The sequence below is a fragment of the Python bivittatus genome, unplaced genomic scaffold (assembly GCF_059951505.1).
Source record: "Python bivittatus isolate LINGU-HERP-01145 unplaced genomic scaffold, Pbiv_v1 ctg000660_np1212, whole genome shotgun sequence".
NCBI classification, from domain to species: Eukaryota; Metazoa; Chordata; class Lepidosauria; order Squamata; family Pythonidae; genus Python; species Python bivittatus.
This window is the reverse complement of record NW_028277092.1, coordinates 1,752,436-1,774,133: the sequence shown is the minus strand read 5'-3', so window position 1 is coordinate 1,774,133 and position 21,698 is coordinate 1,752,436. Positions and strand designations below refer to the sequence as shown.

General features: G+C 49.1%; 1 protein-coding gene across 1 annotated transcript; it reads left to right on the top strand.

Annotated features, from left to right (window-relative positions):
• The first annotated feature begins 1,934 nt into the window (after positions 1-1,934).
• Positions 1,935-18,186, top strand: EEF1G (eukaryotic translation elongation factor 1 gamma). Its single transcript, XM_007439895.4, has 10 exons — positions 1,935-2,073; positions 3,467-3,625; positions 5,999-6,062; positions 6,679-6,821; positions 7,156-7,299; positions 8,840-8,969; positions 10,688-10,874; positions 16,214-16,386; positions 16,506-16,630; positions 17,861-18,186. Exons 1-10 carry the CDS (start codon positions 2,059-2,061, stop codon positions 18,017-18,019), a joined length of 1,299 nt encoding a protein of 432 aa, XP_007439957.1. The 5' UTR covers positions 1,935-2,058; the 3' UTR covers positions 18,020-18,186.
• The last annotated feature ends 3,512 nt before the right edge of the window (positions 18,187-21,698 follow it).

The window sequence follows — 21,698 nt, the reverse complement described above, 5'->3', positions numbered from 1 at the left end:
GCGGACGCAACCAGCCGGATGTGCCGGGCAGGAAGGTGGCCTCCTGGCGAATCGGCGGAAAGCTTGGGGCAGCTCCCATGGAGAAGGGAAGGATAGAGAGGCAGGTCTCTGGAGGGAAACCATAGAGACATCTGCACGAGCGCCCGCTCCGTTCTTCCATAGACGCGTAACTCAGGCTCGTGGAAGAGTTAAATCTCGGCTTGGGTGTTTTTGTTTCTTTGCTTCCTCAGCCCCATGGGCAGTGTTTGTCAACCTTGGCAACTTGAAGATGAGTGGACTCCAATTCCCAGAATTCCCTGGCCAGCATGGCTGGCCAGGGAATTCTGGGAGTTGAAGTCCACCCATCTTAAAGATACCCATGGAGGTAAAGGCTCCCCTTAGAAGACCATTGAGAAATTTACAGGTTTAGAGAAGATGGGATCGAATTAGATCATTTTTCTAAGTATGCACAAGGCAAACTGTCCCGAGCTGTTGAGAGTGGGGTGGTATATACATTTAATAAAGCTGTGAGAGCTGGACCATAAAGAAGGCTGAGCGCTGAAGAATTGATGCCTTTGAACTGTGGTGCTGGAGAAGACTCTTGAGAGTCCCCTGGACTGCTAGGAGGTCAAACCAGTCAGTCTTAAAGGAAATCAACCCTGATTGCTCATTGGAAGGATCGATAATGAAGCTCAAGCTCAGATATTTTGGTCACCTAAAGCGAAGAGAGATCTCTTTGGAGAAGACCCTGATGCTGGGAAAGACTGAAGGCAAAAGGAGAAGAGGACGGCAGAGGATGAGATGGTTAGATAGCATCCCTGAAGCAATGAGCATGAAACTGAGCCAACTCAGGGAGGCAGTGAAGGACAGGAAGGCCTGGCGCGATATGGTTCATGGGGTCACGAAGAGTCGGACACGACTTAACGGCTGAACAACAAAAATGTATGTATTTATTTATAAATGTGATCAACAAACAAAAAAATTATTATTCCAAACTCAGAACAACAAAAGATTATTGGGTAAAATGCTCTAAATTAACCACGTCCAGATGCAGCCTTTAAGTTTTTCCTTGATCGAGGTGGGTTGTGTGTCAACCAAACCAAAAAGCACCAATAAAGACAACCGTTTTGCTGTTTTGCTTTCTGATTTTTTAAAAGGAAGTTTTCCAACATTGTAAATAGTCCTAGAATGATTTCTCACATACATCCCAGCGACAAAATGCACTTTACAGACCACCATGGAGGGGTTCCTGCAACACCCAAAGCAACCTATGATGGCTTAGTGCAGTGTGTAAACCTCCTTACAGTACTGGCTCTTGGGATACTTTCCTACCTGAAAATGAAGTAAGAATTGACACCAGCCATCGTAGTTTGCAAGCCACAGTTTGTGGCTTAATATCCCACACTCAGCCAAACAGGGTGCAGTCAATAGACCATCATTAAACAAACTATGGTTTAAGGTGACATGTAAAACCAGCTACTACAAAGGAATATGGGCGTGAGCAGGGGAACTTTTAGTCCAAGGTTGCATTTAATATTGTATTATAATTATAATATTGAGAGGAATTTTGCAGGTGGTCAGGGCTCAGAGCAGAGACAAACTCTGATCGTTTAAGATGCTCATTTCGGATCATTTCAGAACCTTGCATTTCTCTGTTGATTTCCATCTCGCAGTGGCCAATATTGTTTAAACCAGGGTTTCTCAGCCTGGTCAGGTTTAAGATGTGTGGACGTCAAGTCCCAGAAATCCCCATGGCTGGCTGGGGAATTCTGGGAATTGAGGTCCACACATCTAAAAGTGGCCAAGGTTGAGGAACTCTGGTTTAAAACCAAGGTCCCCCGAGGAAAACAGAACTAAGAGTCCAGGCGAGACGGTCGCTCTCTGCCCTTTTTTAAATCTCTGTGCTCTCGCGCTCCACCCGCCTCCCGTCACTGCACGGCTCCGCCTCCCCACAGTGACGCAGGAGGCAGAGCGGAGGCGGGGCGCAGGAGGCTCGTCGCTCTCGGATTTTTCCTCCCTCCTCCTGCTTGCTTTACGGCCGTCTTGCGCGACGCTCCTCCTTTTCCTCTCCTCGCTAAGATGGCGGTGGCCGGGGTGAGCTTGCGGTTCCCTCCGAGGCCTAGCGCTAATCCGCCTCCATCCGGCCACGGGGAGGGCGGTCGGGGCCCCAGCGCTGAGGGCTGGGAAGGGCCGGCCGTGGAGCGGGGGAACGGCTCGGGCAGGCGCCCGGGAGGGGAGAGGCCGGGCGGGCAGGCAGAGCCCGAAAGGGGGAGTGTCGGGTTACTTCCCTCGCCACGCGTGGTGGCTGTCAGCTGGGGCGCGTGAGGGGCTTCAGCCGGCCCAAGCGGCGAAGACTACAGCTCCCATACGCCCCGGCCAAGAGGCCACGCCGGATAGGAACTGTAGTTCGAGCTCCCTAGGATGTGTGCGTGTATGGAGGGTGGTATTGAGTTACTTCTTGTTGCCTTGTCGGAGGAGGGCAGATCCAGCGTTTTGCCTTCCCTCCGAACTGGCTTGAGATGAAAGACGAGACCCCCTCCCCGTCAGTCTGAATTGCTCTTTCAGCAGCGGGGCATCGAGGGACCCCTCGGTGGGGTGGAAGAGCACCTCTTGCGTGCAGGAGCGGTGGGGAGGGTTCGGCGGCCGAACGGAGCCTCCGGGGTTGGAGGCAGCCTGCTCTCAGCACCTGGGGCCAGAGCAGGATGGGGCAGCTTCCTGCCTTTGGGGCCACCCAGAAACTAACCGGCAGAACGGCGGGTTCTAGCCTGCCGACGGCGCTTTCTCCTGACTTGCTCATCTAGGGCTGCAGCAGCCCCAGCTGGATGGCCACCTGGCTGGATCCAAAACCAATCCCTGGTTTTCCAGGGGAGATGTCCACGTTGGGGTTGGCTGCGTTTTAGGGTGGGGGGGCTGGCTTGGGAGAGCCAGGCTTTTGAGCAGAAGATCTTGATTTTAGGGGACAGGTGATGGCCTTCCGGGCGTGGGCGTGTACGAAGGTGGTCTTCGATTCACACCCAGAAATGCCTAGGTAGAGCTGGGGGAGACCTTGCCGGGCAGAACGGCAAGCCATGAGGAGATGGGTCAGGGGAAGATCCCGTACACTGCAGTGGGTTCTGGGGCAGGGAGGAGAGCGGGCAGCCTTGCCTACTTGCAGTGGCTGCCAGGTGGTGGGTGTGGTTCTGGACAAAGAAGGGCGTCTGAGAAAAGGCATAACAGACCAATTGAGAAGAGGAGGTCATGGACTGTGGTGGGAAGGGGAGACGGTGCTATGTCTGCTTTGCAGCAGGAAGGTCCTACCAATTGCAGAGTCACCTGGCAAGTGGGTAACCACATCCGTTGAGCCAATAAATGCAGAGATCCCTGTCAATGATGGTTAGCTCTGCTACATAGGCTCAAAATCGATTGAGATTTGGAAAAGGCTAATGTACTAAGTTATGCCTCCCTTCTCAGGGACCTCTTAACCGGTTGCTCCTTGCTCTCCCTGCAGACTCTCTACACTTACCCTGAGAACTGGCGGGCATTCAAAGCCCTAATTGCTGCCCAGTACAGCGGTGCTAAGATCAAAGTCCTCTCCACACCGCCCCAGTTCCACTTTGGGCAGACCAACAAGACCCCCGAATTCCTGAAAAAATTCCCAGTTGGAAAGGTGAGCTGCTGTTTTTGCTTGCCTGACTCTAGTTGCTCCCCGTCATGACCCAGTTCTGTGATTTGTTGGTGGAATGGAAGACACTTGTCATCTTGATGGGTTACTGCGACTCTTCCCAATTTCCAGGAGCTAGTTGGATACAGTGATGGAAGTTGGTTTTCTGTGCCTGGTGCTCAGTTAAAAAAACAAGGCCAGCTCTAGCCTCTCACTGTCAGTGTATCCAGCAGACTTGATGCGTCTTCAGAACAGGCAGGGCTCCTTTTGGGTATCTGACCCATGTAATTGGGGGTATCCACATGTACCAGTAATGATATTTATTTAGATCAGTGTTTCTGAACCTTGGCCACTTTATGAAGTCTGGGCTTCAACTCCCAGAATGCTGGCTGGGGAATTCTGGGAGTTGAAGTCCAGACATTTTAAAGTGGCCAAGGTTCAGAAACACTGATGTAGATAGTCTTGTTGAGTCGCTTTCTCCAATGCTGTATCCCCCAGATTTATAAGAATTGTAGTTTCCAGTCAACATTGTGGCTGGCTGGGGATTCTGGGAAATATAAGTTGCAGCTCCCTAGATTTTATTTAGACATAATAAAAGCTTTTCTGACAGTGAGATCTGCGCAATAGTGGGATGATACTTGTAGAGGTTATGGGTTAACCACCTCTGGAGATTTTTAAGAATAAGCCACCTCATAGATTGTTTAAATGGTTTTTCTGCGCATTGCAGAGGGTCAGACCAGAGCCGGTTGGAGTTGGGCAGCATCAAAACAAACATAAATAAATGCTCCTTGCGATCACTTCCCATTCTATAATTCTGTAAAATCCCAACATGTCATAGCCTTGAGAAATAGGGCTGCAGTATAATCTAGTTTTGTAAAGATTGGGCATTAAATTCATTTTGTAAACCTCTCTGCAGACCATACTGCAGAGAGTTGCATACTCCGCGAGCTGCACTGGGTGCCAGTTTGCTTCCGGGTCCAATTCAAGGTGTTGGTTATCGCCTTGAAAGCCCTACATGGCATGGGGCCAGGCTACCTGAGCGACCGCCTCTCCCCTATGTCTTCAACCCGTCCCACCCGATCGCACAGAGAGGGCATGCTCCGGACCCCCTCGGCAAAAGAACTCCGACTGGCGGGGTCCAGAAGGCGGGCCTTCTCTGTGGTAGCCCCGCCCTTTGGAACATCCTGCCCCCGGAGGTGCGATTGGCCCCCTCACTCCTGGCCTTCCATAAGGTTTTGAAGACCTGGTTCTGCCACCTGGCCTGGGGTGGGGTGAGAATACCTCAAGCATGGGGATGGCTAGCCCCATAGAGGCCTTCTGCCTTCAGCCTCAGATTTTTCATCCTCTTGGCCTCTCCTTCTTTTTAGTAATGTTTTAAATTAAGGGTTTATGTGTTTATATATTTTATGTTTTAATATTTGTTGTGAATCGCCCAGAGTTCCCCCATTGGGGGGAGATGGGCGGTCGAAAAATTTAATAAATAAATAAATAAATAAATAAATAAATACTGAGCCATGATGTATTGAATTAAATGAGAATTGCCTGGTTCATGTAACATGCTTATGTATGTTCTGTAATGTATTTTAAGAATCGATGCATTTATCTATGTAGGCAGACAGAAATCTCATCTTTGGGTGCTATAACAGTACAATAAACAAATGCTGGTTATGAAAGCCCAGTGGCAGCATTCACCCATTGAGCTAAGCCAAAACCCATGCGAGTATCTTATGTCTTAGTTCAGAGCCAAGGTAAGGTTCTGCCATGTACCCCAAATCTGTTCAAGATGCTGGCCCCCTAACTTTGTACGGGTGGGATCAAAAACTGCCAAGTAATGTTAGCCACCTCAGCCTCAATTCTGGTTTTTGGAAGTACTTAAATACCTTTTAAAGTAGAATCAACGCTGTGGTTGGTGGGGTGGGGCTGATTAATGGAGCCAGGCTTTTCCCATGGTTGGGTCCCTGTTAATTCTGAGGCCTGACTGCCAGCATTATTCTTTGTAGAATAATCAGGAGCAATACCTGCAAAAAAAAAAAAAATCCCAGCCTTAAAGGCTTGGTGAAACTTTCTGCCTGTAGGAAGAAAAAACAGGGCTGAGCATTCATTCCCCCAAGAATTGGAGGTCTGTAACAAAGCATTCAGAGGTTCCTTCCTGCATCTGCAGCAGGTTTAGTCTAGATAGGAGGCTTCGTCTTGAACAAGGCAAGGGCTTGTTGCTGGCCTGGCACCAGTCCTGGTGATATCACATCTCAAGCTGAAGTTCTCGACTTGAGTCTCTTACAGTTTCCACATTGCTGTAGGTGGTACCTGCTGGCCTCTTTGGAGGAGATCCCTCCATTTGTCTTCTCAGCCACTGAGAGAGGCTTTTTTCCCCCTCTGTAGGTTCCAGCCTTTGAAGGAGATGATGGGTTTTGCATATTCGAGAGCAACGCCATTGCACACTACGGTAACTCCAAAGGCCTCTGCTTGTCAGCTTTACCCAAAGGGATTCAATAACTCCAAAGGCCTCTGCTTGTCAGCTTTACCCAAAGGGATTCGGGGTTGGGTCAGGTTTATAAGAAATCCTTGATCGGGGGTGGACAAATGAAATACACAGAGATTGAGGGCAGTTAGGTGACAGGAAAACACTGATAGACCGGAAGAAATGGTTTTGTAGAAGCTTTCACAAAGGGTCACTGTATGATGCTAGCTCTCCTTGTCCTGTTTTTATTTCATTTATAACTTACTCATATTTCTTTTATGCTTGGTTGTCTATTTGGAGAAACTTCATTATTCTCTGAGGGTGTTAGCCCTTAACCACCAGCCAAAAAAGCCATCTTAGAAGCCCCTGGAGTAAAAATTCTTTAAAATTTTTTTTAGGTATGGGTTTCCCACCCCCCAAAAAACTCTTGAAGCTGGAGAAGATCTAGATCTGGTAGACATCAGCTCCCATGGTTCTCAACTAGGATGGCCCATAACTCCATTGATCGGAAATTAGAGAAATTGTGGTTCAATCTGTTTGAAGTTTCCAGCGTATTCTTTGTGATTGTTGGTTCTTTAACTGGTCGGATTTCCTCTCCCAGTCAGCAATGAAGAACTACGAGGTGCAACTAAAGAATCAGCTGCCCAGGTCCTTCAGTGGGTGAGCTTTGCCGACAGTGACATTGTGCCTCCAGCCAGTACCTGGGTCTTCCCCACCCTTGGCATAATGCAATATAACAAGCAGGTAAGTGGCACAATAGTTTTATCCAGAGTTAGACTTATTTCAGTGCGTATAGTGCTATTTCCCAACCATCCAGGTAGCTAGATGGGGACAGAAATCTCTTTGCTTGGATGGATGCATGCGTTTTGCTAATCGTGAAGTTCAGAGTAGACAGGTACTTGAAAACAGAAGTTTGTTAACATTTTGCAGTCTGTGTCAATATATTGAAATAGTGTTTTATATTCCTGGAAAGGCAATCTGGCTTTTGACAGCCTTTAGGTTCTATGACTCTGGAGTTGTCTGCTGGCCCGAGCCATTGCTGGGGGGATCCCCCTAAAAGTTTTTGCTTCCCCTGCAGGCTACGGAGTCTGCCAAGGAGGAAGTGAAACGGATCTTGAGCCTCCTTGATATCCACCTGAAGACGCGGACATTTTTGGTCGGGGAGCGCATCACGCTGGCGGATATCACAGTTGTCTGCACTCTGCTCTGGCTTTACAAGCAGGTGAGTCTCTGTAGGTGGCAGAGGAGCACCTAGGGGGTTGCTGAGGTGTTTGGGAATGCTTGACTTTCAGCAGGTGGGAGAAGAAGGAGCAGAGCTGGACGCCTTCCGCTTTTCTCCCCCATGAGGAGTTACGTCTTTGAGGACAAGAGCCTTGTTAGATCTTCTGGTGGTGCAAGCAGTGCCTTCCTTGAATCAGCAGTTGCCAAGCCGAAGTAGTGCAGGGTTAAGAGCATGGGGATCTGGTTTGAGGCTCATTTTTTTTACTACCCCAACTTTGAGGGTGTGTGGGAGAAAAGGGGCTTCTCTCCCTCATGATGGAAGTCCATGTCGCAGGGTGAAAGACCCTGAGAGCTGGTTGAAGAGCCGTCAGCAAGAAAAACAGAGGTTGCTGGTGGCTGCATGTCTGGTTGGTTTGAGCTATGGTTTGTTCAAGCCATCTGACAGGATGGTGACACATTTGAGCTACCTGTTGTTCAGATCAGTCAGACTTTTTGACGTGCAAATGCAAGCAGACGGAGCTAAATTGGAAGGTTTGGGCCCTGCCTTCAATCCTTCCTTCCCAAAAAGGTTCGCAGGGAAGTCATGCAAGCTTAAGGATTGCTGCCATAGCGCTGCAGTGTAGTCCAGTGTTAAAAAATTAGCACATGCAGACATGGCCAACTACAATGATACCTTGTTTTAAATTCTGTAAGTGGAGAAGTGTAGCCCAGGCGTCCGTCTCTCTCCCTCTACACAGCTACGCCCTCCAAAATTTTACAGCATTTTGCTGCAGGTTTTTATACGTCTCTTGTGCACAGGTAAGCTTTAAGGTCAATGGGACAATGCAGTGAAATCATAAGAACAGCAGCAGAAGGAACATCCCTGATGAGTTTTAACAGTCAAGAGGTTGAGCTGTCAACGATTAAGAACAGTGCTGTGTTTATAGTATTTTTGAGTTATGTACACCTAACAAAAGCCTTGAGAAGTGTAAACGGGAAGAATTTCATGCAGTAGGTGGTTACAGGCAGATAAAGGTTGAGCTCCATCTGAGACACTTAATCTCTTCTGTGGTGAGGAAAGATCTGAGGATGCTTTGGAAGAACAGTGGAAAAATGGGGAGGAAAATTCAAGGGTTGAGGAACGAAACAGAAGAAAATACAGAGGTAGGATTGTCCTTTTCCAAAACTCAAGATGGCCATGAGTAAATCCAGGGAAAATGAGAAGAGATGTTTCTTCTTAAAGGTGCAGTAGCAGGAATAAAATACAGCAAAATGTAATAGGGTAAAAGACTTTTGAAAAGTCTATAATGCTGGGAAAGGTGGAAGGAAAGAGAAGAAGAGGATGACACAGTGGTTTCAATTATAGTGGTGATGGGTGCACCGTTGGAAGATCTGAGAGACTGGGTTGGGGACTGATCATCCTGGAGAAGGTTGCTAAGAGCTGATACCAACTTGATGGCGCGTAATCAAAAAATACAGAAACATAAAATGTTCACCGCCCCAGTTTTGCACTAGTCCATGTGGAAAGGAACTGACTGTGCTTGCCTTTCCTCCATTTTCAGGTTTTGGAGCCACCCTTCCGCCAGCCTTACGAAAACGTGAACCGCTGGTTTGTGACCTGCATAAACCAGCCCCAGTTCAAGGCTGTCCTGGGGGAGTTGAAGCTGTGTGAGAAGATGGCGCAGTTTGATGGTTAGGGAATTCATCCGTGGTCTAAGTGTTCTCTTTAAACTGCCATTCTGTCTTTTAAGGTTGGAAAGGGGCCGCAGGAGGTGGGATGAGTGAGCTGCGAGCAGTCTACGCCACTGCTGGAATTAGCATAGCTTAATTCCTTCCCCTTAGTTCCATTTTTTTTAAGGGGCAACAAGAAAAGAGGGCGAGGACCGCTACTGTTGTATTCTGCTCGTAGGAATCCATTAAGGAGCATTGCTTTTCCAGCCTCTCTAATCTTAGGAAAAGAGAAGTATGTTTAGTTTGTGGAAGAAAGAGTGTGCATTTCACTGCCCCTTCCTGTCTTTGGCTCTGCAGCTGACCTGACTAAAATTAGAATGTGCTGTAGAAAGGGGTCACATTTCATGTTCACTCTGTTTCCTGCAAGATGGGGTGGTTCAAAAATTGAGGGCCATTTTTAATTTTCTGAAGGGGTCCTGTACACTTTACATGGGTCAACTCGTGCCTTGCTGCCCTCAGTGCCTGTTTTTTAAAAGGTTGCCTACTTTTTCTGCAAATCCAGCTGCCCGATCAAACGGCCCAACTGTGGCTTCCTTGGCAAAGACATTTAATAGCTGGTGGCCGCCTCCTTCCCTCTGAGACCTCGGGAGTTAATAACAGCTGCTTGAGTGAACGTTAGTAAATACATGCTTGAGCAGAGTGCGAAATCTGAATGAGGCTTCTAAAATCTGCTCTAATATTTGAGTGCAGTGTAATTAATAGCCACGTGAGCCAGCTTGTCCTGGTGGTTAAAGGCACCAAGCTAGAAACCGGGAGACTGTGAGTTCTAGTCCTGGGTGACCTTGGGCCAGTCTCTCTCTCTCAGCCCTTGAAACCAGGCAAGGGCGATCCACCCACTTCCAAAAACGTTGCCTAGAAACCTGCAGGGACTTGCCCAGACAGTCATCGAGAATCAGGACTTACCTGAAGGCGCCCCCCCCAAAAAAAAGCTTTAAACACAGATAGAGAAATCCCTTGGAATAAATTAAGCTACCATTTTTGATGTATCTGCTACTTAATATTCATGCATAGGCTCTTTATGTGCAGAAATCACTGGTTGGTTCCTGACACCACCCTGATAGTAAAAAGAAAAAAGGGGGGGGTTGTGTTTGTGCACTGCACTTCCATAATACCTGATCAGCCCCGGACCAAAGGCCTTGAGAGGTGCTGGGATCCCCTGTTGCCTGTATTAAAGCAGAGACCAAACAGCCTCCGGTCTAATCCAAAGCATCTGAGACGCTTCAGTTTGGACAGCTGCACTGAACATGGGTGGGTCAGCAGGCTGAGGCTTCATTGGTGTCTTCCAGTACTGTGACACTGATTTGCACAAACTCACCCGTTGCTGTTTTTTGGGCTCATGAGTAATTCTGAACACCAAATAATATGTGCTATAAACTGGGGGGGGCATCAGAGTTTAAAGGTTGTAGCAATTCATGGTAAATCACAGTAAAACCCTCTGGGGGAGATGGCCAGCCTATAAATTTAATAATGAATGAATGAATAAATGAATGAATGAATGAATGAATAAAATCCTGTTCCTAGTTCTTCAGCTCACGCTTGTCTTACGGAGTCCCTGGCCTTTCCCAGCTCTCCTTTCGGAGGCTTTAGTGCTTCAGGATGTCAGAAATTGACGTTGGGAACTTCAGCACTGAAACCCTGAACCGCGTTCCTTTTTTCTTTGGCTTGTTGTTGGTCCACAGCCAAGAAGTTTGCGGAGAATCAACCCAAGAAAGAATCCTCCAAGAAGGAGAAGCCGCCGAAGGAGGAGAAGAAGGCAGAGAAGAAAGAAGAGAAGAAGCCAGAGCCTGAGGAGGAGCTAGATGAGTGTGAACAGGCCTTGGCGGCCGAGCCCAAATCCAAAGATCCCTTTTCTCACCTCCCTAAAAGGTAAGGACCCCCAGGTGGTTGGAGAAGGGGTGCCGCAGTCAGAAAGGCTTGGGGTGACGCCCGTTCGGGGGATTCGGGCCAACCTGGAAAATGTCCCAAAGTGCTCTTTGGCCAAGTGTGGGGGCAACCTAGAAGGTCAGGCCTGAATAATCTATTTGGCTTTATTAAAAAAAAGTTCCATCAGAGCAGTTTTAGATAGGTGTCAACGTACATCAAACCTATGAATTTTTTTTTCCTTCTCAAGCCCTTTACCGTATTTATCCAAAAGGATGGTGCTCCCCCTGAAAAAAGTAATCTATTTTTTAAATTGGAAACTTGTTTTAGATTTGCTGAGCATCCAATGAAAGAGGAAAATTATTTTGTGGGCCTCACCTCTCTTTTGAGGGTGGCTCATCTTATATTCTATTGTTTGTTCGGTAAATGCAGCACTTTCTGCAATTAGTAGATGCTAAATAAACACATAGAGATAAACCTAAGTAAATGGGCACTAAATAGGCACATAGAGATAAACCACATTTACACATCATTCAAAAGAGACAATAAAAAAGCTAAAAAGTAAACAAAAAGACCGCAACGCAACACATCCTCTCCAGCAACCGACACCCAGATAAGCAGGGATTAGCACCAGATTCCAGAGTTCAGCCCTGAGTCACAGATACTCTCTTTTATTAGTAATGTCTTGGAATGGCAGTTGATTACAGACTCGCTGGGTGATGAGATTTGCCTACAAAAAGGCAGATGAAATTTTAGAAAGTTTAGCAAGAAATGCAGGTAATTGAGAAAATTAATACCAGGAAACATCACACTGGGGAAAACAGCTTACACAAATTGTATTAGGCAAAATTGCAAACAAAAACACAAGGATTAGGAGAAATGCAACAAAAAAATGTATCCATTCTTTTTATTGTTTGTTTATTGTCTTTTATTGTCTCCATTCAAAAGAGACAATAAAAAAGCTAAGAAGGAAACAAAAAGACCAGAACACCTCCTTTCCAGCAGCCAGATAAGCAGGGATTAACACCAGACAAACGAACAAGGAGAAAACAACACTCTAACCAAGGGGCTACCAAGGAGAAAATCACACACCCCCAACACTGGCAGGGCAAGCTATGTATATAAACAGGCAGCAAACCCCAGACTCACCAGCACTGATGATGTTACCTAGTCGGGTAATGAAACGTCTGCAAGCAAACCACCAAGCTCAGAAAGTACCAAGGACTCCATACGCTAGTCTTCCACTTGCTTCGCCTCCAGATATGTGGAGTTTCACATCCAGGGTTATAAATCAGCATGGCTGTGGCTGAGGGTACTAGGACTTGAAATCCACACGTCTTGAAGGCTACCTGGGGAGTGGAAGCCCTAACAAGGATGTAAGAAAATGTAATTCACAATAAAACAAAAATCCGGCTACTCCCCCCAGAATTCTGGTGAAGGATAGAAAATCTTGGACCTCCATTCGTGCACAATACAGCCTTCCTTATTTTGTATCACCATTTTGCTTTACTAAAATTAATCCCCCCCCAAGAAAAACAAAAATAAGCCCTTTAGGAGGTATAAAAAATATTCAAATGTCCCCACTTACACACTAGTGCAAGACAGATGAATGGAGAATTTGAGAGAGTGACCAGCTGGAACAGATTGCTGCGTGAACAAACATAAACAGTGCAGGCAGGGATCCATAGTTAACTGAGATGGAGTTGGGTCCACTACATAACCAAGCATTACCTTGCTTTGGTACAAACAACCAAATACACCCTCCAGTTTCTGATGACATTCATCTCAAATTTCCAATACTACTGTATAGCAGGGTTTCTCAACCTTATCAACTTTAAGATGTGTGGACTTCAACTCCCAGAATTCCCTAGCCGTCATACTGACTGGGGAATTCTGGGAGTTGAGGTCCACAAATCTTAAAGTTGTCCAGGTTGAGAAACACTGTTTTAGAGTGTAATACATCTCCATTGGTTGGGCCTTTTAATACCTTCCAGCCATATTTACTATGTCTCTCCAGTTTGCAAAGACAGGCCAACCTATCAGCAGGTCGTGTTGCTGTGGTCAGGTGACGGCATCTGGTCTAGTCTAGACCGCCACCCTTGGGGGCGAGGGTCATTGGCCTTCCCTTCCCCAGTCATCAGTTGTTTGGCTCCTATCACGTCTGCTTCTTCCAGGCTCACCACTTAGCACTTCTACCATCACCCCTGCCTTGGGTGTAAGCAGGATGGAAGATTGGGGGTCTTCGCTGTAGCAAGAATCTCTTAGCAGCTTCCCGTGGGCTGAGCGGGTGGCAACCTGCAGGTGACTGGGGGCCCAAAGTCTCTGACAAAGTGAGCAGGTCAAAGGGTAAATGAATGCCTTAACCCTTGCACAGGCTTAAAGTTTGCATCGTGCTCCTTATCATACCTCCGAAATGCATTGGGAGAGAGCTTAAGCGGCAAAATAGATGCCTTTAGCTTGGAGCCTATGGCACTCATTTTAATTCTTGCGCCTCCCTCCCCCCCAAGAGGGTTGAAATAGGCTCTGCCCATTTCTGATCGTGAGCCTCACCCGCTGCAGAGTTCAGAGGCCTGCCTCCTTGCGCTGACCTCACTTGCACAGCCTGGTAAGGGAAAGACCCATTTAAGCCAGTGAGTCCACGGCGGTTCCTTGGCTCCATTTTCTGGCTCTGCTGGGGAAAGAAACCGGACCATTGAACGTTGTGCATTCCCTCCAGGCTCCCCAGGGCTGGCCACTAGGAGGCAGCAGAGCACCCTTGCTTGTGGGCCACGTTGGCCTGCCAGCCGCATGTCTGGGATGGGTTTGGGGCTTCGTGCCAGCCTGGCCAAGCCAGGGAGGGACAAGGGGGAATCTTGTTTGTCGGGCCTGGAGGTGGCAGGGGGCCAGGTTTGGCTGCCTCTGGAAGGGTCTGGGTGAGAGGGCTCGCTCCAGCCCCAGCAGAGTTTGTCTGTGCACTCAGAGAAAGAGGGTGAAGTCAGGCTGTGGGCTTCTTCAGCTGCAGCTTGGGGCTAAGCTGAGAAGTTCTTCCCATTTCCGGAGGAGGGGCAGGAGACCAGATTCTCGGAGGGGGTGGAGGGAGGCCCTTCTCTGCAAAACACGAGGCCTGCTGGGATGACCCGAAGTGCAGCATTTCAGTGCAGTTTGTTCTGGCTACATTGCATCTCAGCTGTTGCTTAAAAGGAGCTGTCTTGTGATCCGGGATAATCTTAAAACAGTAGCTGACTTGTTTTCATGGAAGTAACCTCCCTCTGGCCTCCCCCCACTCTTCCACCAGGCGTAGCTAAGAGTGCTCATTCTGAGAGGCTGAGACAAACTGCTGCACGTTTCACCCACTGAATCTCTCCCTTCTGGATAAAACCGTTCTGGGGAGTTTTTCCTGTTAGCTGTTTCCTTTTGGGATGACTGGAAAGTTAAGGCGGGTGAGCTGGCCGAGTTTTAGTATTGGCTGGCCCCAGACTCCCACTGGGCTACTGAGGGACTGCAAAGTGCTTGTCTGAGAATGGCTTTGCTAGCCCCTTGCTCTCCAGTTGCTTGGAAATAACGGGAGTTGTAGTCCAACGGCTTAGGAAGGCTTGTGTGCAGACAAACCCTGTAAGCGCTGGCTGCAGCTTTATTAGCATAGTTGCAAAACCACCTTGGCTGGTGCAAAATTTCTCTTCCAGGCTACTTTGGAAGTTTTTGAGTCTCCTGTGCCCATCCAGGAGAGAAGTTTTGCTTAGATGTTCTAAACTTCAGCTCCCATCTGCCTGCAATCAAGGCCTATGATAAGACAGCACAGGAGTTGTGGTTCAAAACATCTGCCTCGTACCATGCTGTGTAGCCTGGGTTACCCCTTTGCAGACACACCGTTGGCAGGCGCTGTGAACCATCCGAAGCCCTGGGCTGCTGACGTTCTGCAAAGGGCATCCCATTGAGAATTCTGCTTGCCATCCCGCTGGCGGCCTCTAAGTAGACCAGACAGACTGGGTCTCCGAGGTTAAAAAAAAAATTAAATGTTTATTGCCATTTCAATTCCCCCTCCTTGCCGAGAAAACAGCATACAGAAACTTTTTTTTAAAAGCAACGTACGCACATCCAACAGCGTATCTGGTCACTGACCAAAATCAATATTAGCAAATCCAAAAAATAATCTAGTTTATTAAGTTATCATCCCAAAATAAACCCTCCGAGAATTAACATGCTAAATTGATATGAAGCATGTAAATATATCACTTAAATATTTAAAAATTATACCAGGTTACAGGGAAAAAATCGATTCTTGTAAAATATTACGAAATCTGTGCAAAGGGCCTCATTTTATTCCTAGTAGAAAAGAAAGTAGCTTTTTCAAAAGAGAAAAAAACATTTCTCAAATCTACTCTTTGGTATCCAGAATAGTAGTACTTTTCCAATTTCTTTCTCACAGCTATTTCCCCATGCCTAATATAATCAAAGTTCCTCAAAAATTTTCAGATTCCACTACTTTGGGATATAATTCAAAACAGCATGTGGAACCACGTGGAAGCATTTACCCATACAACTACTTGTATATGTTCCATATTATTCCAAAAAGAAGCCAGCATTGGACAAGATTTTGGTTAACGTTAACCCTTGGGCTGTAGGGGAGCTTTCTCTGATGCACTTTTCTTATGTGTTGTGTTGGGGTGCTGCAGAGATGCCCAATTTTTTTTGAGCCACGGTGCCCGTTTTGGAAGTTTGAGACCATGTCAGAGTCCTCTCTTCCCACGAAGGGCCTGAGAAATGGGGAGACACCCATTTGCCAGAAAGCAGGTGAGGGTGCTCCCCATGGCCATTCCCTCTCATTCCTTCTTAAGGCTGTTTTCCTCATCTTTCTGGAGAGAGGGGCGTAGTTCTAAACAAAGTACCAAGCTTGATTGTTCTTGATTTTGTGGAGTTCCTGGTGTTTTCTGAGCTAGGTGGTTTGCTTGCTTCAATCTGCTATATATAAACGGGCAGCAAACCCCGCCCTCCCTCGCACTGATGACGTTACCTAGCTCGGTAATGAAACATCTGCGAGCAGAGCACCAAGCACCCTGAGCTACAGATACGCTCCTCTACTGGATTCTTGCTTTTATTCTCCAGAGGTGTTAGTTTGGGGTCAAGCAGGATTTTAGAAATATGGATCGTGCTCAGGATTGGCACTTGGCTTTGCAAGATAGGGGGCCAAGCCTGTTGGTCCCCCCACGCGCCAGGTTAACTTGCTTTTCACATTTCCGCCTGTCACGAATCTTTAATTCTGAAAAGCCAGGGGTAGGAAAAGGCAACAGGAAAAGCCAGGAGTGCCCCCCTCCCCTGCTTTTCCTGTGCTGGAATTGAGTGACACCCTCGTGTTCATTTCCCACCAGTCCCTTCAGCATGGATGAATTCAAGCGGAAATATTCCAACGAAGACACTCTGAAGGTAGCCCTCCCCCACTTTTGGGAACATTTTGACAAAGACGGTTGGTCCATCTGGTACGCAGAATATCGCTTTCCAGAGGAGCTGGCACAGACTTTCATGAGCTGCAACCTTATCACTGGTAATCTCTCCCCCCTTCGCCCCAGTTTTCTCTCATTTTGCTATCAGTTTGGCCCGACCACTAATAAACCCTCTTTGCGCCTTCCCCTGCGTTCCCCCCCACCCCCCCGCTTCTGGCAGGCATGTTCCAGCGCTTGGACAAGCTGCGTAAGAACGCCTTTGCTTCCGTCATCCTCTTTGGCACCAACAACGACAGCAGCATCTCGGGCATCTGGGTCTTCCGCGGGCAGGAGCTTGCCTTCCCAGTGAGTCTGAGTTTCTGGAACGGCGCGCGTGGCAGGAGAGTGTGCTAGGGATGAGCCGTGCGAAATAGAAACCGGGAAAGTGCAGCTGAGCACGGCCATTGCCAAAGGAGAAGTGAAAGAGGATCCGGGGGAACCAGGGCGGGCGACCTTTTTGTATCGCAGGCGGGTTCTCTAAGCCGGTAGCTCAGCGGCCTCAGCCCCGGCCAACAGCAGGGCTTCAGGTTGCTGCTGCATTCTCTAGGGGAGGGCGCATCAAACGGTCCCACGGCACCTTCGATGGGGTTCGGTCAGAGACTGAGGGCAAGAAAGAAAAATGCACTGGAACCCAGCCAGTTTTCTATCACGAGAGCTTTGCCTCCTGACCAGGGATTTTTATTACTATTCCTATCATCATCATCATTTTAATTAACAGATTCTGTGACCTGAAAAAGGAGAGGTGGGAACATTTTGCTTGCCTGAGAAGCATGCTGGGAATTTATTTTCTGTCTGGCTGTGATGGAAAGTGGGTGGGGAGCCCCCGAATCCTCTTTCATCCCCCTGAACCAACCTCCCTGCCTCCCGCCGTAGAGGATGCGGCGTTAGGCTCATACCTGGGGCTCTTTCTAGCTCTTAAATAGGGAGAAAGAGCTTCCAGGGCGGCGAGGCTGCCTGTCCTTTCCCTGCAACTGGGATAAGCAGCTTGCGGCCCTGCAGATTTATCAGAAACCCCCTTTATCCTCTCTTCCGGCGCCCACGCAAGTAGGGATGAGTTGGTGTGCTAGCTGGGGATGATGGGAGATGTAATCTACCCCATAGAGGGTGCTCCTCAAGGGCTGTGTGCACAGGCCCACAGGTCACCAACTCCACTCCCACAGCCTGATGGTCCTGTTCTGTTGTCCCTGTTCTGCCTCTCCCAGAGAACCTCGGACCTCGTCCTCTGCCTGCACCAGGCTTCCAGGTTCTTTACTGCTTGGGGCCAAGAGAGAAACGAGGCAGCGGTTCCTCAGTCAGGCCTGGCAGTGAGCTTCCTGCCCCTGCGTTCTGGGCCAGGATCAAACCGGAATGCTCTTTGAGCAAACAGCAAACGATCATTTGCATGCCAGGGCCTGCCGAGTGCTCTCCTCGGCATCGTGTTGCTGGTGAGCACCAGCGCATCCTTCTGCTTTTGTGATGGTTCTCGGTGAGATGGAAAGACGCAGCCCCCTTTCCACCCCCTCCTGACCCTCTCTTTCTCCTCCATCTCTTTCTCAGCTGAGTCCTGACTGGCAAGTGGATTATGAATCCTACACTTGGCGGAAGCTGGACCCGGACAGCGAGGAATGCAAGGATCTGGTGAAAGAATACTTTATGTGGGAAGGCGATTTCAAGCATGTCGGCAAAGCCTTCAACCAGGGCAAGATCTTCAAGTGAGGCGGCAGGAGGCCGTGCCCCCAAACACGGACATAAGGAGGGACATCTCTCTGGAGCGGCTGCCACCGCCGCTGTTAGGGAAAAAAATTTAAAAAATAAGACCAACTCAGGCAGCAGGAGAGGCAGTGAGACATTCTAAGCTGTGCATTAAAATCCTGAGTGCACTAGTTCCTTTCTTGCATCTGCTTGCAGCTGGAAGGAGGGTGGGGCTTCTCTGGGCTGCAGCTTATGGCAAAGTGATGGTTGAGGAGGGGGGAAGAGACAGGATTTCTAGTGTCTTTATTTCTCCTTGGGATAAGCAAGTGGAAATGGTCCCTGTCTTACACCAGTGTTTCTCAATCTTGACCATTTTAAGATGGGTGGACTTCAACTCCCAGAATTCCCCAGCCAGCATGGCTGGCTAGGGAATTCTGGGAGTTGAAGTCCACCCATCTTAAAATGGCCAAGGTTGAGAAACCCTGCTCTACACACACCTGCTGCTATTCGTCCTTTGCTTATACTTTTTCAGACAGTAGCACAAACAGCAGCCAAGGTGTTGCCTGTCTAGCGGTTAGGTTTGTGGGCTCCGCCACGTCGTGTGCCCAGCGGGGCCAGAAAGGTAATGGGGCGGCCCTCACAGCAGTCTTTGAAGCGGAGCTACTAGGTTTTGCAGTAGCTGAGACGAAGGAGTTGCTTTGCTGTGTTTGCACTGCCCTCTGCTGCTTTTATGCCCTGGCGAACTGGCATCAGCTTGGCTTCTTCCCTGCCTGGCAAAGGTGCCCGCAGGATGGGTGTCAACTTCCACTTTGCCAATCTGCAGCTGCAGCCAGTTCCTGTTTCCAGCGCTCACAAAAATCGAGAGCCGCCATCTCCCGCTTCAGTCTGCTGGATCTTGTCTCCACCAGGAAGGTGGAGGAACGGTCCATTCCACCTCCTGCTGGAGATCGCTGGAAATCAAGCCAGGGCCGTCCCAGTTCTCTGTCCTTGCTGCGCAAAAGCAGATCCACCCGCCCTGACCTGCAAGCTCTGTCAGCTTGTTCTGTTAAGGCCTGAAAGAGGAGGATGTGTGGAGATGTCGCCTGATCAGATTGTTGCCCCATCTGCCTGGCTCGCTCTTGGCGGGAGCGTGCCTGGTGTCTGGAGGAAGGCACAGTCCCGCAATCCAAGCGGGCAGGGTGAGGGCAAATACGGCCATGCCCTCGGTGTGATTTTGGCCGTGGCTGATTTCTGGGGGAGGGAGAAGGGCCTATATTTCGAATCCTATGTGTGTACTTTATCCTAAGCCTCTTTGGATTTTATTTTTTTTTTGGAAGGGGTACCAGTTCCTTGCATTGCAAACGGACCCCTCTCCCCGGAGGCAGATCCCTCTGCCGCAATCCTGGAAGCGCTGAGAAAGCAGGAACGAAGCATTGGCTATGCAAATGGACTTGGAATTGGAAATAAGGTGCTGGCCCTTGTCTGCAGCAGGAAGTTCCCCGAAGTCCATTTGCACAGCTAGTGCGACACCCCGCCCTGCAAGGAGTGTGTGCTCTGCTAATTTCTGGATTGGAGCGGATTCATTCAGCGGTGCATTGAAGTTTTGAAGTTCCTCCAAAGCAGCCCCAATGGAAAGCCTTGAGCAATTTTATTAGCAAGTTGCAATGCCAACAGAATACGTTTGCACAACACAGCCACCTATAAACGAATCCCGGTTTACTCAATCTAGTTTCCTAGGCTCGCTGTGAACCACGAGTGAACTGCAGGGGGATTCAGACAGCCTCGGGCAAAAAGTCCCTGCCGACGACCGTTCAGTCTGCAACTCCAGAACGGCCCCCCAGTGTGGGGGGCTTTAAGGTGGTGCCTCGGAATCTGATCTCAGCCAGGTGCCTCCGGAGTTGGCCTCGCGCTGCCCCAAAGTCATCCCTGGCAGAGAGCGATTCGTTGCAGGCCAACCAGTGCCTGGAAGGATGCAAAATCTCAGCAATTCCCTTCCTCGAGCCAGCTCGCTTTCCTTCTGGTTCAAGAGAGCCTTTTTTTCATCAGAGGTGAACGACGCTTTTTCTGCTTGGAGGGGATGGTGTGCTAAAGCAGGCAGGCTGGGACAAGGAAGAGGGTGGGGCCCGGCTGAAAGCTCTGTTTGATTTAATATAGATACCGATTTAAATTAAAGTGATCGAGTGCGGTTAACGTGATGACTCGGCAAGTAGTTTTCCCCTGATGTCATGTTAAACAAATGACAATCACTTGGCAATTTCTGGAGGGATTTTGGGGGCTTCTGTGGAGAACCCCTGATTGAACAAGCTGAGTTGTGGGACTTCTTTTCTCTTCTTTTTCTTTCCATTCGGTGGACTTCCACCTGCCCATGCTGGAACCTTATAAAAAGGTGATTCTGGAAGGAACGTTGCCCAGTCTAACCTCCAGAGTGTGCCAGAGGCACCGTGGGCATTCTCAAAAGGTCAAGCAGGCCAGGCCTGATTAGTCCTTAGATGGGAGGCCATCAGGAAATCCCAGGGTTGGGCATCAACATGCCAGAAAGAGGCAAGGGCAAATCACTTCTGTATTGTTGCAGAGCGAAGCACGTAGACACCCCCATGAAACCACCGAGACTTGAGAGTTTACTACGCCCATCTCAACTGCCCATCTCAATCCAAGCGACTCTGGGTGGCAAACAATTCAATCATTAAGGCCGTTGCAATTTATACATACAGGCAGCTGAGAGTCATAATAATTACGTACAAATTAACGGCAACCAGGTAATGGGGCCCCTAACACTTTTGGGACTCCAGGCTTGGGTGCGCAGCCTTTACTGCACGCCGTCCCAGGCAATCCTATGGCGGAGTTGCGTTGAATTAAAGTTTAATTAAGCCTTCGTTTGCATGACACGTTTCGGGCCCTCGCCCATCCCGGGGAGCGCGCTGCCTCAGCTCGCCACTCCAAGACGGCCGAGAGTCCTGCAGTCTGGCGCCTCTGCTCTGCACCACGAGACTCGCGAAACTCGCTCTGCCCGAGTCCAGAAACTGCCAACTAATTGAGTCCTTCGGCCGCAGCCCTGCCAGCGAGGGATCCTGTCGGCTCTGCCTGCCTCGGTTTCCCCACCTCCCTGTTCCCTTCCCCGCTCCCCTCCGTGCCCTTTCCTTGCTTGGGACGAGGGCCATGGGGAGCGGCTAACTGCCTCCATCTGGCCGCCCGGGGGCCCTCGGGAAGGGTGATTCAGCCGCGCATCCTGCTCGGCGGGTCACTCTCGGCCACAGATTGGATGTGTGGCCATTACCCTGGCCAAGCCCAAGGGGGGGCAAGCAGGAAGAGCCGGAGCGCAGCCTGCAGCAGGCAGCCATGATTGGGCACCTCGGCCATGCCAGCCATGCCAGCGGTGTTCACTTCCTTCCTTTGTTGCCCTGCTTTTCCTGGCTTTTCACTGCAAAGCTCCTTCAAGATCACACGCAGCAGAGGAGGTCCCTTTCTGTGACTCGTGCCTTCTCTTGCAACATCTGCTACTTTTGCAGCTGGAATTCCCAAGATCTCCGGCACATTCACGGAGGAGGAGGAGGAGGAGGAGGAGGAGGATTCTCAGTATTTCTGGAGAAGAAGGCGAAGAGGAGGAGCAGGAGAAGAAGGAGAAGACCACCTTATTGCTGTCAATGAATGACACACAATAGAACCGCAGTAAGGGAAAACAAGGATTAAACTTCCTAAGCATGGACAAAGTGCAGGCCTAGTAAAG

What these genes read in the sequence shown, in the direction of transcription:
- EEF1G (XM_007439895.4), top strand. An exon ending in TGCTCTGGCTTTACAAGCAG is followed by an intron (nt 7,300 to 8,839) that starts GTGAGTCTCTGT and finishes CTCCATTTTCAG; the next exon opens with GTTTTGGAGCCACCCTTCCG. An exon ending in GAAGATGGCGCAGTTTGATG is followed by an intron (nt 8,970 to 10,687) that starts GTTAGGGAATTC and finishes GTTGGTCCACAG; the next exon opens with CCAAGAAGTTTGCGGAGAAT.